The sequence below is a fragment of the Aedes aegypti genome, chromosome 2 (assembly GCF_002204515.2).
Source record: "Aedes aegypti strain LVP_AGWG chromosome 2, AaegL5.0 Primary Assembly, whole genome shotgun sequence".
Lineage (NCBI taxonomy): Eukaryota > Metazoa > Arthropoda > Insecta > Diptera > Culicidae > Aedes > Aedes aegypti.
In genome coordinates, this window is record NC_035108.1 from 97,637,694 (window position 1) to 97,655,764 (window position 18,071).

Genomic DNA, 18,071 nt, shown 5'->3' on the forward strand with positions numbered 1-18,071 from the left:
CGTCAGCGGTATGCTTTGCCATCTGCGCCATCCTAGAATTGATGATTGTACCGTCCAGTGCAGTGAATCAATTGTCACCCAACACGCAGCAACAAAGACATTGTCACCTCCTATTCTTGTTGCAACAATTTTCTTCCGCTACATCAGTTTATCACCACTTGAACAGAATATGACAATGATCGATCACCACGCGCTCAGCGATTTTCTGGGCTTAGTATTTCAATTTTCGAGAACTTTCTACGTGTGGGTTAACATTCACACATTATCGAACAGAATCCATAAAACAAATTTGGTTTTGTGTTTAAAATAACTGATTATTCGCGAGTTGAAAAGGTTGCAACAATGTTGCGCTTTGTAATTGTCATGACAATTTTGCTTTTGATTGTATCCTTATCCGCAACAGTTGAGACAAACGGTTGTGAGCGAGCTTGCTTTGTTGTTTGTTTTTCGTCTGTTTTGATGATAATTTGATTCACTGGTCCAGTGCAAAATATAAACTTCTCATAGCTGAATATTCACCAACAATTCTATTCGACAACGTCTAATCAACACATGGTACGCTAATCTACAACTGAACAAGCATATTATTCAGCTGCTGTTTAGTGCTGATCCAAGCTGAGTTCAGTCGACTATTTTTAGCGCACAGTGAGAAAATTTATGTCGATGTTGGTCAAAATAATGTTTATTTACACAAAATGATTAAATCTAATTTCATAATAAGTTTTAGTTTGTTCAAAACTGATTAATTAACTTAAATAATTTTATAAATTATAGTTTGATTATTTTTTTATTTGTATTTTTCATAAACCTATTACATATGCATTGAAGTAAAAGTTCTCTGTATGAATATATTTGAATCATTTGAAGGGTTAGTCCTCAGAACACACATGAATAGAAAAATATTCGAATATCTTGATGCGATTTTTATTTTCAGAAATGGCCAAATAAATCATTTTTCTTAGAGCGTAGTATTTGTTCAATTGTGAAGAAATGTCATTTCAAATGTAGCTGGCTATAGAAATTTATTCAATCAATTCTGTCAACGAAATTTCCATTTTTCTTGTACGGAAAAACATCCCGAGCCGGCGAAAAAAGCTTAGCAATAGAAAATATATTATGGATAGCTAAAAGTTATATTAACTTGACAGATAAAATATCTGGAAATGATATCTAAAATAAACTACTAGAACAAAATTGGCATGTCATATTTAGATTCTGCAAGATTTTACCAATAGCTGCGAGCTATTCATTAGATCTGCGTACATCAAATTTTTCATAGGATTAGAAGTTCCAGGAACAAAATTTTGATATTGTCTTCAGATATTTTATCTCTTATGTCAATCAAGTCAATTTCACGCTTTGTTTGTCAGTACTTTGCTCCTACTCGGAATACTTAGCTTAAATGTTTATTTTTGTTTTTCACAATAATTCTGCATTTCTGGAGACTGACCATGTTTATTTTCTGAACAGCTATTTCAAAAGTTTTAAGAAAGCATAATTTATGAGCTTTGAAATGCATTCGGAACTCAACACGAATTTCGGATATTTTTTCCATTTTATGAAATTTAGCTATAGTGTGATCGCTTTTACAAGGCTTATTTATTGCTAAACAATGTGTTTGTTAAAAGCCATTTTGGCCTCTATTGGATCAACTGTTCTTATAATATACTGCAGCAGAATTAGGATTTTATAAGATACTTATTCAGCTCTTATTCATGCTTATGTTAAACCTGTGGGAATAGCTGAAGTGCGACGTAAGTAAAACGTTAGTTCGTCTTCTGAATATCCTTTTATACATATACATTTGTTTAGTGGAATATTGGCTTTTAAATTGAGGTAAACATGTCTTGTTCAGCTCATTTGTAGAACAATCTTGACTAGTCGAATGAGAATCTTTGGAAACGTTTAATAAGTGGCGATTCAACTTTTGTTCATTCTAATGCATAACGTTGAACATTGATCTAAGTTTGTGTTAAAAAAGCACCTTCTCAGCTCTTTATAGAGCAAATTTTTTATTCAGCTGCCATTACCATTATTGAACAATAATTAAACATGCATGCTTGTTTGTGGCTCTGAATTGTTAGTTGGGAATGCCTTCGTCAGTACTGCGGAGGATGGAAACCAACCAGCCCCCACTTTAAGGGAGGTTAAGGATGCCATTCACCATCTCAAGAACAATAAAGCTGCTGGTAAGGATGGTATCGGAGCTGAACTCATAAAGATGGGTCCGGAGAGGCTGGCCATTTGTCTGCACTGGCTGATAGGCACAATCTGGGAAACAGAACAGCTACCGGAGGAGTGGAAGGTAGGGGTAATATGCCCCATCTACAAGAAAGGCAACAAGTTAGATTGTGAGAACTTTCGAGCGATTACCATTCTAAATGCGGCCTACAAAGTATTATCCCAGATCATCTTCCGTCGTCTGTCACCTGTAGTAAAAGAGTTCGTGGGAAGTTATCAAGCCGGCTTCGTTGACGGCCGATCGACAACGGACCAGATCTTTACTGTACGGCAAATCCTCCAAAAATGTCGTGAATACCAGGTCCCAACGCACCACCTTTTCATCGATTTCAAGGCTGCATACGACAGTGTCGACCGCGTAGAGCTATGGAAAATCATGGACGAGAACAGCTTTCCCAGGAATCGACGATGGAAGGTGTGCAAAATTGTCTGAAGGTTTCAGGCGAACACTCCAGTTCGTTTGAATCCCACCGGGGACTACGACAGGGTGATGGACTTTTGTGCCTGTTGGTCAATATTGCGCTAGAAGGTGTTATGCGGAGAGCCGGGCTTAACAGCCGGGGTACGAATCCCAGACAACAAGAAATCGCATGAAAGTTCATGTTACAACTCGTTTATGTTAGTATTACATCAAACTCGCAAAACACCGTTGATAAACTCGTCAGATTGATGAACTTCCTCGCATAAAACACTTCTTTTCTGAGTTCATTTGTGCATTTTGTTTCGTCCCGTACACTCGTACAAAGTAAGTCGAATCAATCCGTAGCAGCTGTCAAATCGACATTTGTTATCATAAGTTAAGTCGCATAAGATCACAGGTTAGTTCGGTGGAATATTTATACACTCGCATTGTATGTTAAAAAAAAAAAAAAATTTCCAAATTTAGCGTTACGTAATAAATGGACGCTGCCTAAGACAATTTGATCCTGAAAATTTGTATATTCGTCATTAACATCGTATAAGTACAGCGATCAACAATCATTGAAGGTATTGTAGTGGATCATACTAAAAGTCAATTATTGAAAATTAGGAATTTGGGCAAACTTCCAGATTGACTTTCAAAGTCTAAGGTTATGAAAATAAACAATCTTGTAAAGAAACAAAAGAAACAACCATTTATGGTGGTAAGCTCCATCGAAGTTAATTCGCCAATCGCGTATTATCCTCGATTTTAATACGCGATTGGCGTATTAACTTCGATGGAGCTTACCACCATTAATGGTTCAAATTTGCAACTAGATTAATGATTATGTTTTACTTGTTTGGTAATACGGACCTCTCATGTAAATAATTACCCACTCATTCTTTTTCTTATGATGCTCTTCTATTTAATCCGATGAAAATTGAGTCTGAGAAGCAAAATCGTTATTTTCATGACATTTTGCATTAATATCGGGAATCCAGGGATTCCCGGGACGGTGTAATTTTTATCCCGGGAAACGGGTAATCCCGATTTTTTTTAAATCCCGGTATTTTTTGTCCCGGGATAAACACTATAATTTGAACCTTTTGGGAAAAGATTAATTTGGATAACCATGTTTACTGCATTTGATTGATCCCAAATTTGACCTGTTTTGGGTCCCTTGGACGCCTCAAATTTACTATGAAGTGGTCAATTTGCATCTAAATAATTTACTATGAAGTGGTCAATTTGCATCTAAATATCTGTGCCAAACTTATGGAACCGCATTTTTGTGAACTATGTTTGTTCTCAACTTTTCGAGAATTGAAACAGTTTAGTATCCATCAAATCTACAGTCGGTTTTTCAGGGCATTAAGTCCGAGTGACCACATCCGGTCCAAAACATTCATTTATAATGTTAAATATAAGATCTTAATGATTTATGCAAATTAAAATGATTGTCATGGAAAATAAATAAAGATGACTTGACATGTCCCAAAAAATGCCCTTTTTTACCCGACCTGACCCAGTGACCCGCCGGAATAACTCCGGCCATAGGTCTATTCCCGAGTTCTTCTGGCCATTTTTAGTCTAGTTTCTGTATACTATTCGCTGAGCGGTGAGGATTTTAATTTCTATGAGTTAAAAGTGTTTGAAAGCAATTTTGATTTCATACTATTTTTAATTACTTTATTTTCTTTATTTGAATTTCTATCAACATTTATTTTTATTTTTTTTCACTGAATGTTTTTAGTTGAGTAACTCAATTATGTTCATGTTGAGCTTATTGAATTGACAAACTATAGTTAACACTTTAGTATGCGTGCTGTTGTATATCAAACAGCACAGCTGGAAAGACCTCGCTTGTCGTACACTACAGCAGCGTGATGGTTCTGATCTAACGGTGGCAAATCGCGCTACAACTGGGATGTTAAAGAATGACACCAATGACCTACCGAAGAATCTGCTATACTCCATTAGGGACCGTCCATAAATGACGTAGCATTTTTGGCCAAATGTTGACACCCCCCTCCCCCATCGTAGCCTATTTTTCCATACCTAATACATGATTCGTAGCTAAGTCGCCGACTTCCCCCTCCCCCCCTAAAATGCTACGTCCCTTAGCAAACCAATCGTACTGAGGTTGAATTAATTTTGTTCGAGATTAACCAACCTCAGGTTGAAAGTCTTGTTAATAAAAAAAGTAATAATAATAAAAATAGGTCGATTCATTACGTAAGACATTTTTTTCAGATAAGTTTTTTTGTATATGAAATTATAAAATAAATTGTATTGCGCTTAAGAAATCTCAAACCCCCTGTTTACGCGTAAATCGGAATACATTGGTTAGACTGTACCTAGTTGGTAGCAGCTCCATTACAATAGTCGACATAATTACATCAGTGTTGATTTCGCGCCATAATCCGTTATGCTTGTATGTGGAATTCTATGTATTCAGTATTCCTTTATAATTCAGTTACTGCAATGTTTGTTCATCTAAAAATGTATGTATTTTGAAATCTTAAAAAATCACCATAGCAGTTAAAACCAGTTAATAGTCCTTGAGATTCCGTACAGGTGACTCATAGTAAGAACGCGCGCATAGTTAGAACCAATCATTATCATTATCATTCCATGTTAACCCAAGTTAAGTAGGGTAAATGATGGCTTCGGCACCCTGAGGGTATTTTCGGCAGCACTCACTTATCGTCCTTGTAAAAATTTATCTACGGAACAAAAGTTACCTTCAATGTACTCAATATATTCGTTGAACTATAATCTTCCATGTTAACCTCATCTTTCACAAAAATATTATATAATATGGGTTTTATCATAAAGTGAAATAAATGCTTACGAAATTATCGTCATTTGTGTGCTGCCGAATAAATTAACACAAGAACAGCTTAAGAAAAACTCACCACTTTGAAATGTCCAATTCTCCGCTCCAATATCAATTTGCCACAAAAGCTATGCACCGATCACTCATGCACTATTAAACTTTTGATTTGTCTATAAAGCACTCGAAAATACTGAATTTTTATGCTTCAAATCACAAATTAAAATTAATGCACTTTGCTTTCCTCGGTAATCACTTTTTATTATAGGAATAGGTTGCCAGAAAACCATATTCAACTGCGGTGTTTTTTATTCACAATTTAAATTCATTGAAAAACACAACTAATTAATTCATTGGAACTAGGCAACAAAACATGCATGGGTAACAATTAAGCCTTTCAATACTTTCCTTATCTGAAGATTGTAGCCAGGGCAGGCAATCGTCAGATTCGTCACAGTGCGATGACGAAATAAAAAAAAGACATCGTCATCCAGTATAATAACTCTGGCAGGTCGTCGTCTCGTCATCAACGAAAGAATGCACGACGAACGTCAATCCAAAATCGTCAACGAACCACTTTGTCTTCATTCCGTTCGCTCCCCTTTCTCAAACGAAGGAGGCGTCTATTGCAGTTCGCTTGCTATGCACAAAACGGCGAATGCCATCCCAGATTTGCTTGTATTGGCAATTTAACCCGTACTCCTCAAGCTTCAACAATAGCTCTGTTGGTAAGCGCGTGACATTGACGATTCAGAGCTCATTTGTTCAATTCCGGACGCGTTTTGTTGTTTTGTTTTTGTTTTATTTTTTCAAAAAAGGCACATAATCTATCGACGCCACGGTTCATATGTTTAGTCGGCTCAGAGCTCCCGAACGAAGATTCGACCATAACGAAGGAGGCTTCTTTGTTCGTCATGACGCCGAGCCTTTGTGGCGGACAACAGCAGCAAATCGTCATCCAACGCTGGTTGAGTGACGATTCTTTTTTTAGTTTCGTCGACGACTTTTTCCATTTGACGGTGACGATTGCCTACCCTGATTGTAGCGCATATACTTCAATATACTGAGAAACATATAAAATATTCGTCTTTTGATAGGTTAAATATTTTGGCAACACTCCTGTTGTTCTACAGACAATCAGAGGATGATGTATTTGTGTCAAATCATAAGTGAATTGATTTGCAAAGGGCAAATTTTGATATTCTCCTACACTGAGAATAATATGAACGTAAAAAAAGCCTGTATAATTTTCAATTTTGCGTTACCTTTTAGCGATTTTTTGCGTATAGAAACTAGGGTGCGGCTTATTTTTCAAAAGTTCTCAAAACCAAAAATTGTGTGCTCTTATAAATTCAAATCATATTAGGGTAAAAGCACTATATTTCGACCCATGAAATCAGCATGTGAGTATAAAACTCCTAAAACCCCTGCAAAAAACATCAACTAATATTCAAATTTGGCAGTCGAATAACAAAACATATTATTTGTTCATGAATAACTTCTATCTGATGATATTTCATTGTATTTTTTGTATTTTTATAGATTAATTACTTTATATTTTGTGCTATTTTTCGACCCATTGTTTTATTTTTCGACCCATGCATGTGCTAATTTTCGACCTGTACCAATTGATACAAAATAATCGGTATATTGTATAAGGAAAACACTATATTAATGAATTTATATCAAGTTTGTGCTTATCTGATGGGAATATTTTTTTTTTTTTTCGAGAGCGTAAAGGGAACGTGGCAAGTTTTAAACATTAATATATGGGCGAAAATTATCAATTCATTATTGAATATTCTTCGATTATTTTTCTTTTTAGAATTACATCCCAATGGAAAAAGTGTATGCTTCCCATTTCATTAACGAACTTTATGATAATCAGTTCAAGAGTTATTATCTGATAGATCTAAGGAAGGCTCCTGAATACCATAAATTTTTGGTTTTGTATCCCTTTCACATCCTTTGAAGATGTTGAATGTAATACGTTTCGTCATTAGTCTAATAGTTTGTGGAATTTCGTGATTAAGTTGTGGACTACAATATCATAATTTAGGAGGAAAGTAACCATCATGTTTTACAAAGCTTTACAAAACCTGTTTTTTTTTGCTCAAAATTTAGACAAAATTCAAGAAAATCTATCATTGCATTACACTTGCTATCTAGATTGTGATGATAGATTTTTCTGAGATTTTTTTTTTGTAATTTGAACGAAACAACTGTTTTTGCATTTTTGATGATTGCTGATGATTGAATGATGGATTCTTGAGCCTTAAGTACAAACTGTATGACCAAGGAACGGCGACATTCATGAACACTAATCGAATTTTCTACCATTTAAACGCTTTCACGTGGAACATACTACATTACATTCTACTGTTGCGATAGGATATACTACAGCAACGGGATATTGTTATTTTAACATGTAAAGCCATTTTGTTTAAAACATTTGTTCCATTCCATTATTTAATAGTTCAAGTAAAAAACTCAAATTCTTCTTTTAGCTCTCGATTTTGAGGCTTCGACTTTTATTTGATGGGCCGTTTAGGTACATTGTTTTTTCCCCTTTAAATTTCGCTCAAATCGCTTTTCTTCAGCGTGGAATTGTTTCTTCATTCCGGATTCTCTCTTCCGCTCCTTTCTAAGAATATCGCGATTTTATTTATCATGCTCTATCAATTCATCTGGATGGTTTGTCTTTAAAGTAGCTGGGCCTTTCAGCAGTATCAAGAAACCCTTCGACATGCTCCAACGTTGAGTCACGTTTCACTAGCCATCCCCGTCGCTGATTGCCGAATATTCACACCTCAAATTCTGCCTCCTCCTCCATTGTGGTCGGTACTGTACTTGTCTGTACTTTTCTGGGCGCTATAATATGTTAATTCATATAATTTTGTTTAAATTGAAGCAAGATGAGTATATTTCTTACCGTTTTGGTTAAAAACCGTTGTAGCAAGAAATTCAACACCACAAAAGAACAACCACCATTATGAACGATGTTAATTTTTGATGAAGGGTCGAAAACTGAAACACATCACCTGCTGAAATCATAGCATGCTTTTTTGAAACCTGGTGTTTCAACTTTCGGACAATTTCAAACGCGTAATAAAATTTATTTTCGCTTATAAATGCACAAAATTTAATACTATATGCTTAAATTTTATCTGTCTTCATCAAACTTTATCGATTAAGCATCCCTTTGATCAGTTTTTATACTGATTTAAGCCTTTTCAATATGTGGCGATTTTTCATCGATGGAAGAAAAAAGGACTGATTCAGACACAGGGATATCAGGAATTATCAATTTAGGATTAAAACTCCGTTATATAGATACAATTTTTAATGGATCATAACAGGTATAACAGCAATGGCATTTTCTAGTGATTTAAAAATGTTTGAAAATTTCACATAGTAGTTTAAATAACATTTGTTCTATCAATGGGTCGAAAATTAGCACTGGGTCGAAAATTAGATCCCTTACCCTAGAAGAGAAACCTCAAAGTTTGAGCCAAAAATATTAAGATTTAGGGGTGGCGCAAGCCGAGTGGTTAGAGTCCGCGGCTACAAAACAAAGCCATGCTGAAGGTGTCTGGGTTCAATTCCCGGTCGATCCAGGATCTTTTCGTAATGAAAATTTCCTTTACTTCCCTGGGCATAGAGTATAATCGTACCTGCCACACGATATACGAATGCTAAAATAACAACTTTGGCAAAGAAAGCTCTCCGTTAATAACTGTGGAAGTGCTCATAAGAACACTAAGCTGAGAAGCAGGTTCTGTCCCAGTGAAGACGTTAATGCCAAGAAGAAGAAGAAGAAGAAGGGTGGCGCAAGCGTCTTGAAGGTGAATTTTCAAGTTATAGAAAATGGCCTTCAGTGAAGTCACCATAACTTCGGTGTAACCAATTCTAAAACTTTTAGCATCATTATTTTCAAAATAAAATTTATTCTTCTTCTTCTTTCTGGCGTTACGTCCCCACTGGGACAGAGCCTGCTTCTCAGTTTAGTGTTCTTATGAGCACTTCCACAGTTATTAACTGAGAGCTTACTATGCCAATGACCATTTTTTCATGTGTATATCGTGTGGCAGGTACGAAGATACTCTATGCCCTGGGAAGTCGAGAAAATTTCCGACCCGAAAAGATCCTCGACCGGTGGGATTCGAACCCACGACCCTCAGCTTGGTCTTGCTGAATAGCTGCGCATTTACCGCTACGGCTATCTGGGCCCCAAAAATAAAATTTATGAAAACTTTGTAAAACATTAAATATGTCTTAAATCGAAACAATTTTTGTTAGAAGTAGTTTTCTCGAAATTTTTCTTCATTTAACTGAAAAATTCATATTTGTTTGACCATAACTTCATAAATACTTAACCGATTTCAAATATTTGTATGTACATGTTTTTGAAGCAAAAAATAGTTGTTTCCATACTGTTCATACAACACATTTTTAAAAAATGGGTTTGGCTTAGTTTTGTAACAAAAACTAATTAAAAACATGATTTTTTTAAAGAAAAAATCGAATCACTTTGGTCTATTTAAGTTTTTTCGCCAAAAATTTCATTTTTCCTATAAAGCTTGTGTTTAAAAATCATTTTGTTTCAATTACGAGTTGAATAGTGCATATATTTTTAACATGAGCAAAAATATTAATGTTGCAAAATTATTTAAAAATTGTTGAGAAGTCCTTTTCAAAGGATTGATAAATGAGGAAAACCAGTTTCAGCTTTAAAAATATTGTTTAACTGACAAAAATTAAAAAAAACTTGATGTTTTTCGTTAAAAACTCATGTTTTTGTGCAGTTTTTGTTGTATAACTTGGTCAAAACATTTTTTTAGTGAAATGTGGTGTATGAAAAGTTTGAAAACAATTAAATGAGCTTCTAAAACATGCAAACAGATTTGGAATCGGTTGAGTATTCATGAAGTCATGGCCAAACAAAGATATTTTTTAGTAAAATGAGGAAACATTAGGAGTAAACTAGTTTTTATTGAAACTAGTTTTGATTTTACACAAATTTGATTTTCTACAAAGTTTTCATAAATTTAATTTTTAAGATAATGGTGCTGAAAGTTTCAAAATTGTTTAGAAATTACCGAAGTTATGATGACTGCACTGAAGGCCATTTTTTATAACTTGAAAATTTACCATCAAGACGCTTGCGCCCCCTCAAAATCTTAATATTTTTGGCTTAAACTTTGAGGTTTCTCTTCTAATATGATTTGAATTCATACGAGAACAAGAATTTTTGGTTTTGAGAGCTTTTGAAAAATAAACCGATCCCTAATAAACCGTAGTGTGAGTAGCGAGAATGGGCATGCATGTAACCCATTCAAACGCAACTCTGAAATTCAAGTAATCCGATAATCGTGTTCCGTAGATTTTTCTTGCAGAGCACAATATTATGAATCAAGTACCCATGACGTCACCCTGCAACTTCTAGGTTGGATTCGCAATTGCTGCAAGTTTATAACCATGACATGGCAATTTTTACAGCCAAAGTGCTGCCATAATGAGATTGAATACAAAAAATATTCGATGAAATAAATGAAAACGAAATTGGGCAGCGTTCATTTATGACATAACGTTAAAATGTACAATTTTCGACCATTCCCCCTTCCGCAACGGTCTTTGCATGAAAAAAATAAATAAATTTTGTGTTTGAGCCACAACGTTTGAGCCTACTCCCCCTCCCCCTAGAGCGTTATGTAATTTTTGGACGGCGCCTTAGTCTGCATTAATTTAGTGGCGATGTGTATTCAATTTGACTCTTTGCTATTTTATTAATAACTGCAATTCTGTTCTCAGTGTAGTCCGTATTTTTCTGCATTGGCCCTTTCAATTCAAGACCAACATTTGAAAAGGCCTCAAGTCCAAAATGTAAACAAATCGGGTTTCTGCTGAATTAAGTGTATAAGAGCCTATTCTTACTGTAACATACAATAGTCATGCAAAATATGCATGAAAGTTGAAAAAATATAATTTTTCTGAAAGGCCCCATCTCGTTTCCGTATAATTAGGATATTAATCGCAAATGCAGCCTTTTCCCAAAAAGACCCCATTTCTATATTTACTTGAAACCGAGTTGAGGCCTATTAAACAAACATCAAAATTGCAACTAAAATTACGAAAATATGTTTTAAATTTACTAAACAGATACAAGTAATACTTCAGCCGCTCCGCTCCATGTATTATTTTACACAGGGATAGTCTCAACGGCGAACATAATCAAATTTTCCGTCGGGTTCCTGTGGAGTGATGTATTTTGTATCATACTACCTAATAATACCTGTGTCAGCATGTCTGTACTTCACGACTTATTGATAACAACACGATTTCGTTACAATTGCATGAAACATAACGTTCAATTGAAATATTACTTCAATTGAACAAATATTTCCATATAATTGCTCGACGACACTCTCGCTCGCTCTCGATGACGATGATTGAATAAATCACATATTTAATCGACCGCACGAATCTCCTCTTGCTGCAGAGATCCCATGTACCTTGCTTTACCACGTAACACTCTTCTACACTTCAATTATCGTATTTTATCATGAATTTTGAATGATTTTCAAAAGGCCACATCTGAAGATGATGAAAAAACAAGCCACAACTAGAAGGCCTCAACACATTTTAGAGTAAACAAAGGCGTCAACTCACAGGCCTCATCAGCGTCGACCGGCGTCTATGGGCACAAATGAAAAGGGCTGCACAGCTTTTGGTGAAATAAAAGCCTCATTTCCTTTGACTCGTTTTTTTAGCAGGATTTTTTTGCTAAAATGATAGTAATGAATATTCATAGCGATAAATCAGTTTATCCATCGACTTTCTGGACGATAAAATAACATAAAATGCTTAAATTCATAATTTAAATTTGATTTATTGTTTGACAAAACAAGATTGCATTTTTCTCATTGTTTACTTTTTGGAGATGAGGCCTTTTGAATTGTTAGTCTTGAATTAGTCGAGTGACGTTTAATTTAAGGATTTGTCAACAAATACGAAATGTTACCAATACATAAACTAGTTTTTGCGCAGTTTTGGATTGCCTATGTGAATATTTTTATTGCCGACAATAGTAGTTGCATTGCCGATAAAATAACAAGTGCCTCGCGACTTTGGTGAGGAAAAATAGAAGATTAAGAGAATAAAATAGTGTTTTGTGTATAATAATTAACAAATGAAGAGTGCTCAAGTGTAGTTCAGGTGTCTCCTGCTAATTGTTGTGCTGTATTGTTGCGTAAAATTGCCCTCTTAAAAGTTCAGCTGCTTAGGCTGCCGACAATACGTAAGTTCCCCTAATTGTTTGTGCAAATACAGTTTTTGCTCAGTTTAGTTTGTTTAGTAAATATCCGTCGTTTCAGTCAGTAAACTCAAGTCGTCGCGCAGTTGTATTTTGTACAACACTATTGAAAAAACCTCGCTTTTCGTTCACAACAGCAGCTTTGACGGTGGCAAACCGCGTGCCGACTGGAAGGTTAATAAATTACAGTTACCCATAAATACTCGATTGTGTTTCCGTATGAAGAAGTACCACTCGGCAGTGATCCAAACCTACAGACGCTCTTATCTACGAAAACACCCCCCTCCCCCCATTAACCCTTACGTAATTAGGGGACGGCCCCTAAACAAAATTTTTAATTCTGTAAACCAAAACATTATTTCTAGAAACCCTTTATTGTTTTAAAATTTGTTTTAAACATGTAACTCTGTTTTTAGCTTAATTGTAACTATGGTCATACCATACCTATACCAGGAAAATGATGCATAATTATACCGGTAAAAGGCGGAAATTTTAGGAAAGGATTTTGGTGGCCACCCTAAGTTTATCGGCGTTCTGCGGTTGCCTGAAGTTCGATTCAAGGTTGCGCGGAAGGAAACGAATGGGAGCGAGAGCGTAAAGAAGTGAGTTTGTGTATGGATACGTTTCCATCGGTGACATGCTGATAACGCAATACCGTATTGCTTTCTCTTCGTTTGGGCGCGGAGTGGGCCAACAGGATGGCATATGGTATAGTCAGAGGGCACGATATGCTTGGTACACCTACGCTCTGGCAGATATACAACCTATCTTGTAATCAACAAAAAAACTTTTGGATAATTGGACTTGACGTAATACTTTTTGAATCGAGCAATTAAATTCTAACTATATTCTCATGTCATCTCCAAAAGTCATTAAAAGTTAGCTAATGTAATTTAATACTGAATTGAATACATTTTTCTTAGAGACACATCATATACTCAGAACGGTATGGCAATATCACAGACAAACAGACGTAAGAGCTAGAACAATTATAAATTTAAAACATATTCACACGAACAATAACGCCTGATGCTAAAAATTATTCGCCATTCGACATCCATAAACTAAAAAACATTGAATCTCTTTGACGCCAAGAAAAGCTTCATCGTCATTGGAAGAAAATGCTATTCAATTTCAACCTGGTCATATTTGCCCCAGTGATGAATTGGATTTCGGATTACGGTGCTAAGCTAAGAAAATTATGTCACATATTTTACACTGAAACAAATCAAATAAAATGAAAATAAGACTTTTGAGATATTAATAACATAAACATCAACGTAATGAGGTACTCAGTCTGAAAAGGCATCGTCCATAAATTGTGTCACGCTATTAATGGGTTCAGAAATATTTGAAGATTCATAGTCTCAGTAGAATTTTAAGAGTCTCAATACAAAAAGTGTGACACAAAGATTAACACTCTCTTTGAGGGGTTGGGGTGTTGAAACGGGACCAGTTTTACGTAAGGTAATTTATGGACGATCCCAAATCGTTAAACATTGAATTCGATAGATATTATATATAATAATTAACAAAATTGACGAATCAACCTTTACCTTATTTGTTTAGCTGTTGATACCATACGATTTTTTTTTCTCCCAGTAGATGCTTGCCTACCTGCTAGAAATAAACCATCCGATTAATTTCACCTGGCAGAACAAGCAAACGAATTCGACCGCAGCTTTGCTCAGCGAACAATAAACACGATGATGTATAGATGAAGAGAGGAGATATGCAAAATCGATATTAAATCATGCTGTTGATGATGATGGTGATGAATAGTTTGCTCATTGGTCAGTCACCTTTTGATGTGCCGGCTGAAGGGTGCGATAAATTTCTCCAAAAATACCTCGGGCCCGAAACTGTTGCGTCAATCGGTCGCAATCGATCAGATCACTGACTGGATGAAATCAATAATTTCTCTTAAAACAAAAATAACTTTAATTTAATCGGGTAATCCATTTTCCCTTTTGCAGCCGTCACGCTTCAGTTTGTGAGTCACAGTTTTCTGGACTATCACGACCCCACAATTGAGGACTCGTACCAACAGCAGGCCGTCATCGATGGCGAAGCGGCCCTGCTGGACATACTGGACACTGCCGGTCAGGTGGAATTCACCGCCATGAGGGATCAGTATATGCGATGCGGCGAGGGGTTCATCATCTGCTACTCGGTTACCGATCGGCACAGCTTCCAGGAGGCGTCCGAGTACAGGAAGCTGATTGCACGAGTTCGGCTCACCGAGGACATTCCGTTGGTGCTGGTTGCCAACAAGTTGGACCTGCAGTCGCAACGGAAGGTGGGTTTTTGGGTGCAGTCACATACACTGAGAAATGTACTAACTTGAGAATGTTTCTTTTAGGTTTCTACCGAGGAAGGCAAAACTTTGGCCAAACAGTTTGGTTGTCCTTTCTATGAAACTTCAGCCGCTTTGCGACACTACATTGATGAGGCGTTTTTCTCACTGGTTCGGGAGATTCGAAGGAAAGAGGAACAAAGGGTAGGTTTTCAGAATAGATACCTCTATTCAATTACACGGTGTTATAATGAAGAAAAAACTTAAGAGTAAGGTACTCCAGTTTAAGCATTTTATCGTGTACTATTGAAAAACATTCTTGCAATCTTCAAATTTGTCACGATGTCTCTAGCAGAAAAACATTATGATCATGAGCGTTGGCTTGAGCATAAATGATTGTACAATTTGTAGTTGCTACTCCGAGATTGACCAGAACAATCGAAGTTGCACAGAGATTTAATTAATGGGGCTTGGGATTAGCTTAGCATTCTCAATGTTCACAAAAGGAGAGCTCAAAATTTAAAAGTCAAGACCAGCGCCTTAAGGTCATCGGGAAAGGGAAGGAATGTTAGTTAGACAACCATTGTAACTAGAGACCGAGTATACCTCTGCATCTCCACAGTTGTTATGGGAAGAATATTGGGTTAGTGGGATATTGTAAGGATCTGGGAATCGCCAATGGTTGGTGATGCGATCCATGATATATTCACGCCTAACCGGATTCGCGATATTATTCGATAATCGAAATGTATGCTGAACAAGTGACGCGATCAATAGATTAAACACTATTAACGATCTGCGGCGATTTTTCATTTCACTACGTGAACAACGCGCGGCATGTTTGATTCTGCCCCCGCAGGATCAAGCGACAAGGCCGAAGAATCAAACACTACTCTAAAATAATACCTAATACTTGATAAGTACAAAGTAGCTTCACTACAGTAATGAATTGAATTGCATCAATTTGCTATAGAGGGTGTCCACGATGAAATTGCCACACACAAAACTGATTCGCAAATTTCGAGTTTTCATTCGATTGCCATCAAATTTTCAAGGATTGAAAAATAACTATTAAACTTCATTTTACTCGTATTTTATTTACAGTCCATACGCAAATGCCCGCACCTTGGCCTAAACCCCGGCCATAAGATTCTGCACAACCTGTGAATCAACCGTTTTTTGCATGTAAACCCATACTTTCTTCAGTTCCTCGACTGTCTTCACTACCTTAGGTCGTTTAAGAAGGTGCTGCTTCATAATCGCCCAGTACTTCTCGATGGGACGGAGCTCCGGAGTGTTGGGAGGGTTGAACATTTTCGGCACGAAATTGACCTTATTGTCCGCATACCACTTCAGCACGTCCTTGGTGTAGTGGCATGAGGCCAAATCCGGCCAGAAGATTGTTGGGACGTTGTGGGCCTTCAGGAAAGGAAGCAGCCGCTTCTGGAGGCACTCTTTCATGTACACCTGTCCGTTCATCGTGTCCTGGGTCACGAAAGATGTACTCCGCTTCCCGCACGTGCAAATGACTTGCCAAATCAGGAATTTCTTCGCAAATTTGCAAATTGCCATGATGCAGCATTCAACTTTCGTCAGCATGTTGAGGTACAACTTCCTGGCACGGGTTTTGGCGGACTTGTTCTGCTTCTCGTCGCGATTAGGGGCCTTTTCTACCTTGAACGTTCGAAGCCTAGCCTTAGTTTTGGCCTTCTGGACAAAACTTCGGCTTAGGTGCAGGTTTTTAGCCACATCCCGAACGGAGGCGGTCGGGTTTCGGTTGAAGGCCCCAACTACGCGGTTGTGATTTTTGGTGCTTCCGATCGGTGCTCAATCGTTCCTCGAACCGCTTAACCACTCGAGACACCATGGAATTCGCGATTCCCAACGTTTTAGCGATGGAACGATGTGAGAGATCCTTGTTCTCGTGATGAATGCGCAAGGATGGGGACGGGGCTGGTGTAGTGGTTAGAATACACGCCTCTTACGCCGAGGACCTGGGATCGAATCCCATCCCCAAGATAGTCACTTATGACATAAATGTTATAGTAACAACTTCCTTCGGAAGGGAAGTAAAGCCGTTGGTCCCGAGATAAATTAGCCCAAGGCTAAAAATCTCGTTAAAAAAAGATAGAAATGCGCAAGATTTTATCACGCACGATCTGTTCTTCAGACTCCATTTCCGCGAGTTTTGATCACAGGACTTCAAAACTTCCAGGATGTAAATAATGCACTTTGAACTAAATCCACCCAAATTTTCATTAAATTCTACCTAACGAAAAAAGCAAATTCATAGTGTGGCAATTTCATCGTGGACACCCTTTACTTGGCATGGTTTTGAACAAAATCAATGAGTGAGAGAACTACATTGGTGCTACAATATTTAAAGTACATAACTTCATCGATTGATTTTCTGAACTGTTTATATCTCACAAAAACTTTAAAGATCGCAGCAAGCCATGCGCGCGGGCTGCTGCGTTTTGAATTTTGTGTCACGTTTACCTCGTCCGCGTTTTTTTCTTTTTAAGTTCCGCTGGTGAAAATTAGATTCGGCGGATGGTGCTACGCCACGTGCAAATGTCACGTCTGTAGAAACATGTTTTTCACGACTCGTTTTTTTTTATTTCCGTGCGTGTTGATTCAAAAATTGAATGTGGTTCGTGGATGCACGGGACGTCATCATAATCACCCTATCCATTTGAAGAAGCAAATCCCAAGAACCGCTCTATATATCGACGTGAAAAATGTATCACTATGATTCTATATATGTAGTGCACAACCCAATAAATTTTCAGTTCCGTCGGTTCACTAAAACTCGAGATTTTCTTCCACCAAGTTTTGATGATAATTGTTAGAGTGAGACAAAAGATAGGGAAAATAACACGGTCTTCCGTGTCACCTTAAGAACTGCAGTGCGAACATTTTGATGGGCAGTGCTACGTTACGGCTCGCGATATCGTTTATCATTAGAAGAGTGACAGATTGC

At 37.0% G+C, this 18,071-nt stretch overlaps 1 protein-coding gene across 1 annotated transcript in view; it reads left to right on the forward strand.

The window, feature by feature from the left end:
- The window catches only part of LOC5566658 (GTP-binding protein Rit2), a 37,594-nt gene that overhangs the window by 8,938 nt on the left and 10,585 nt on the right, over positions 1–18,071 (forward strand). The window contains exons 2-3 of the mRNA XM_021841645.1: positions 14,769–15,091; positions 15,155–15,292. Coding sequence (XP_021697337.1) covers positions 14,769–15,091; positions 15,155–15,292 — 461 coding nt within the window. The remainder of the gene's footprint in view (positions 1–14,768; positions 15,092–15,154; positions 15,293–18,071) is intronic.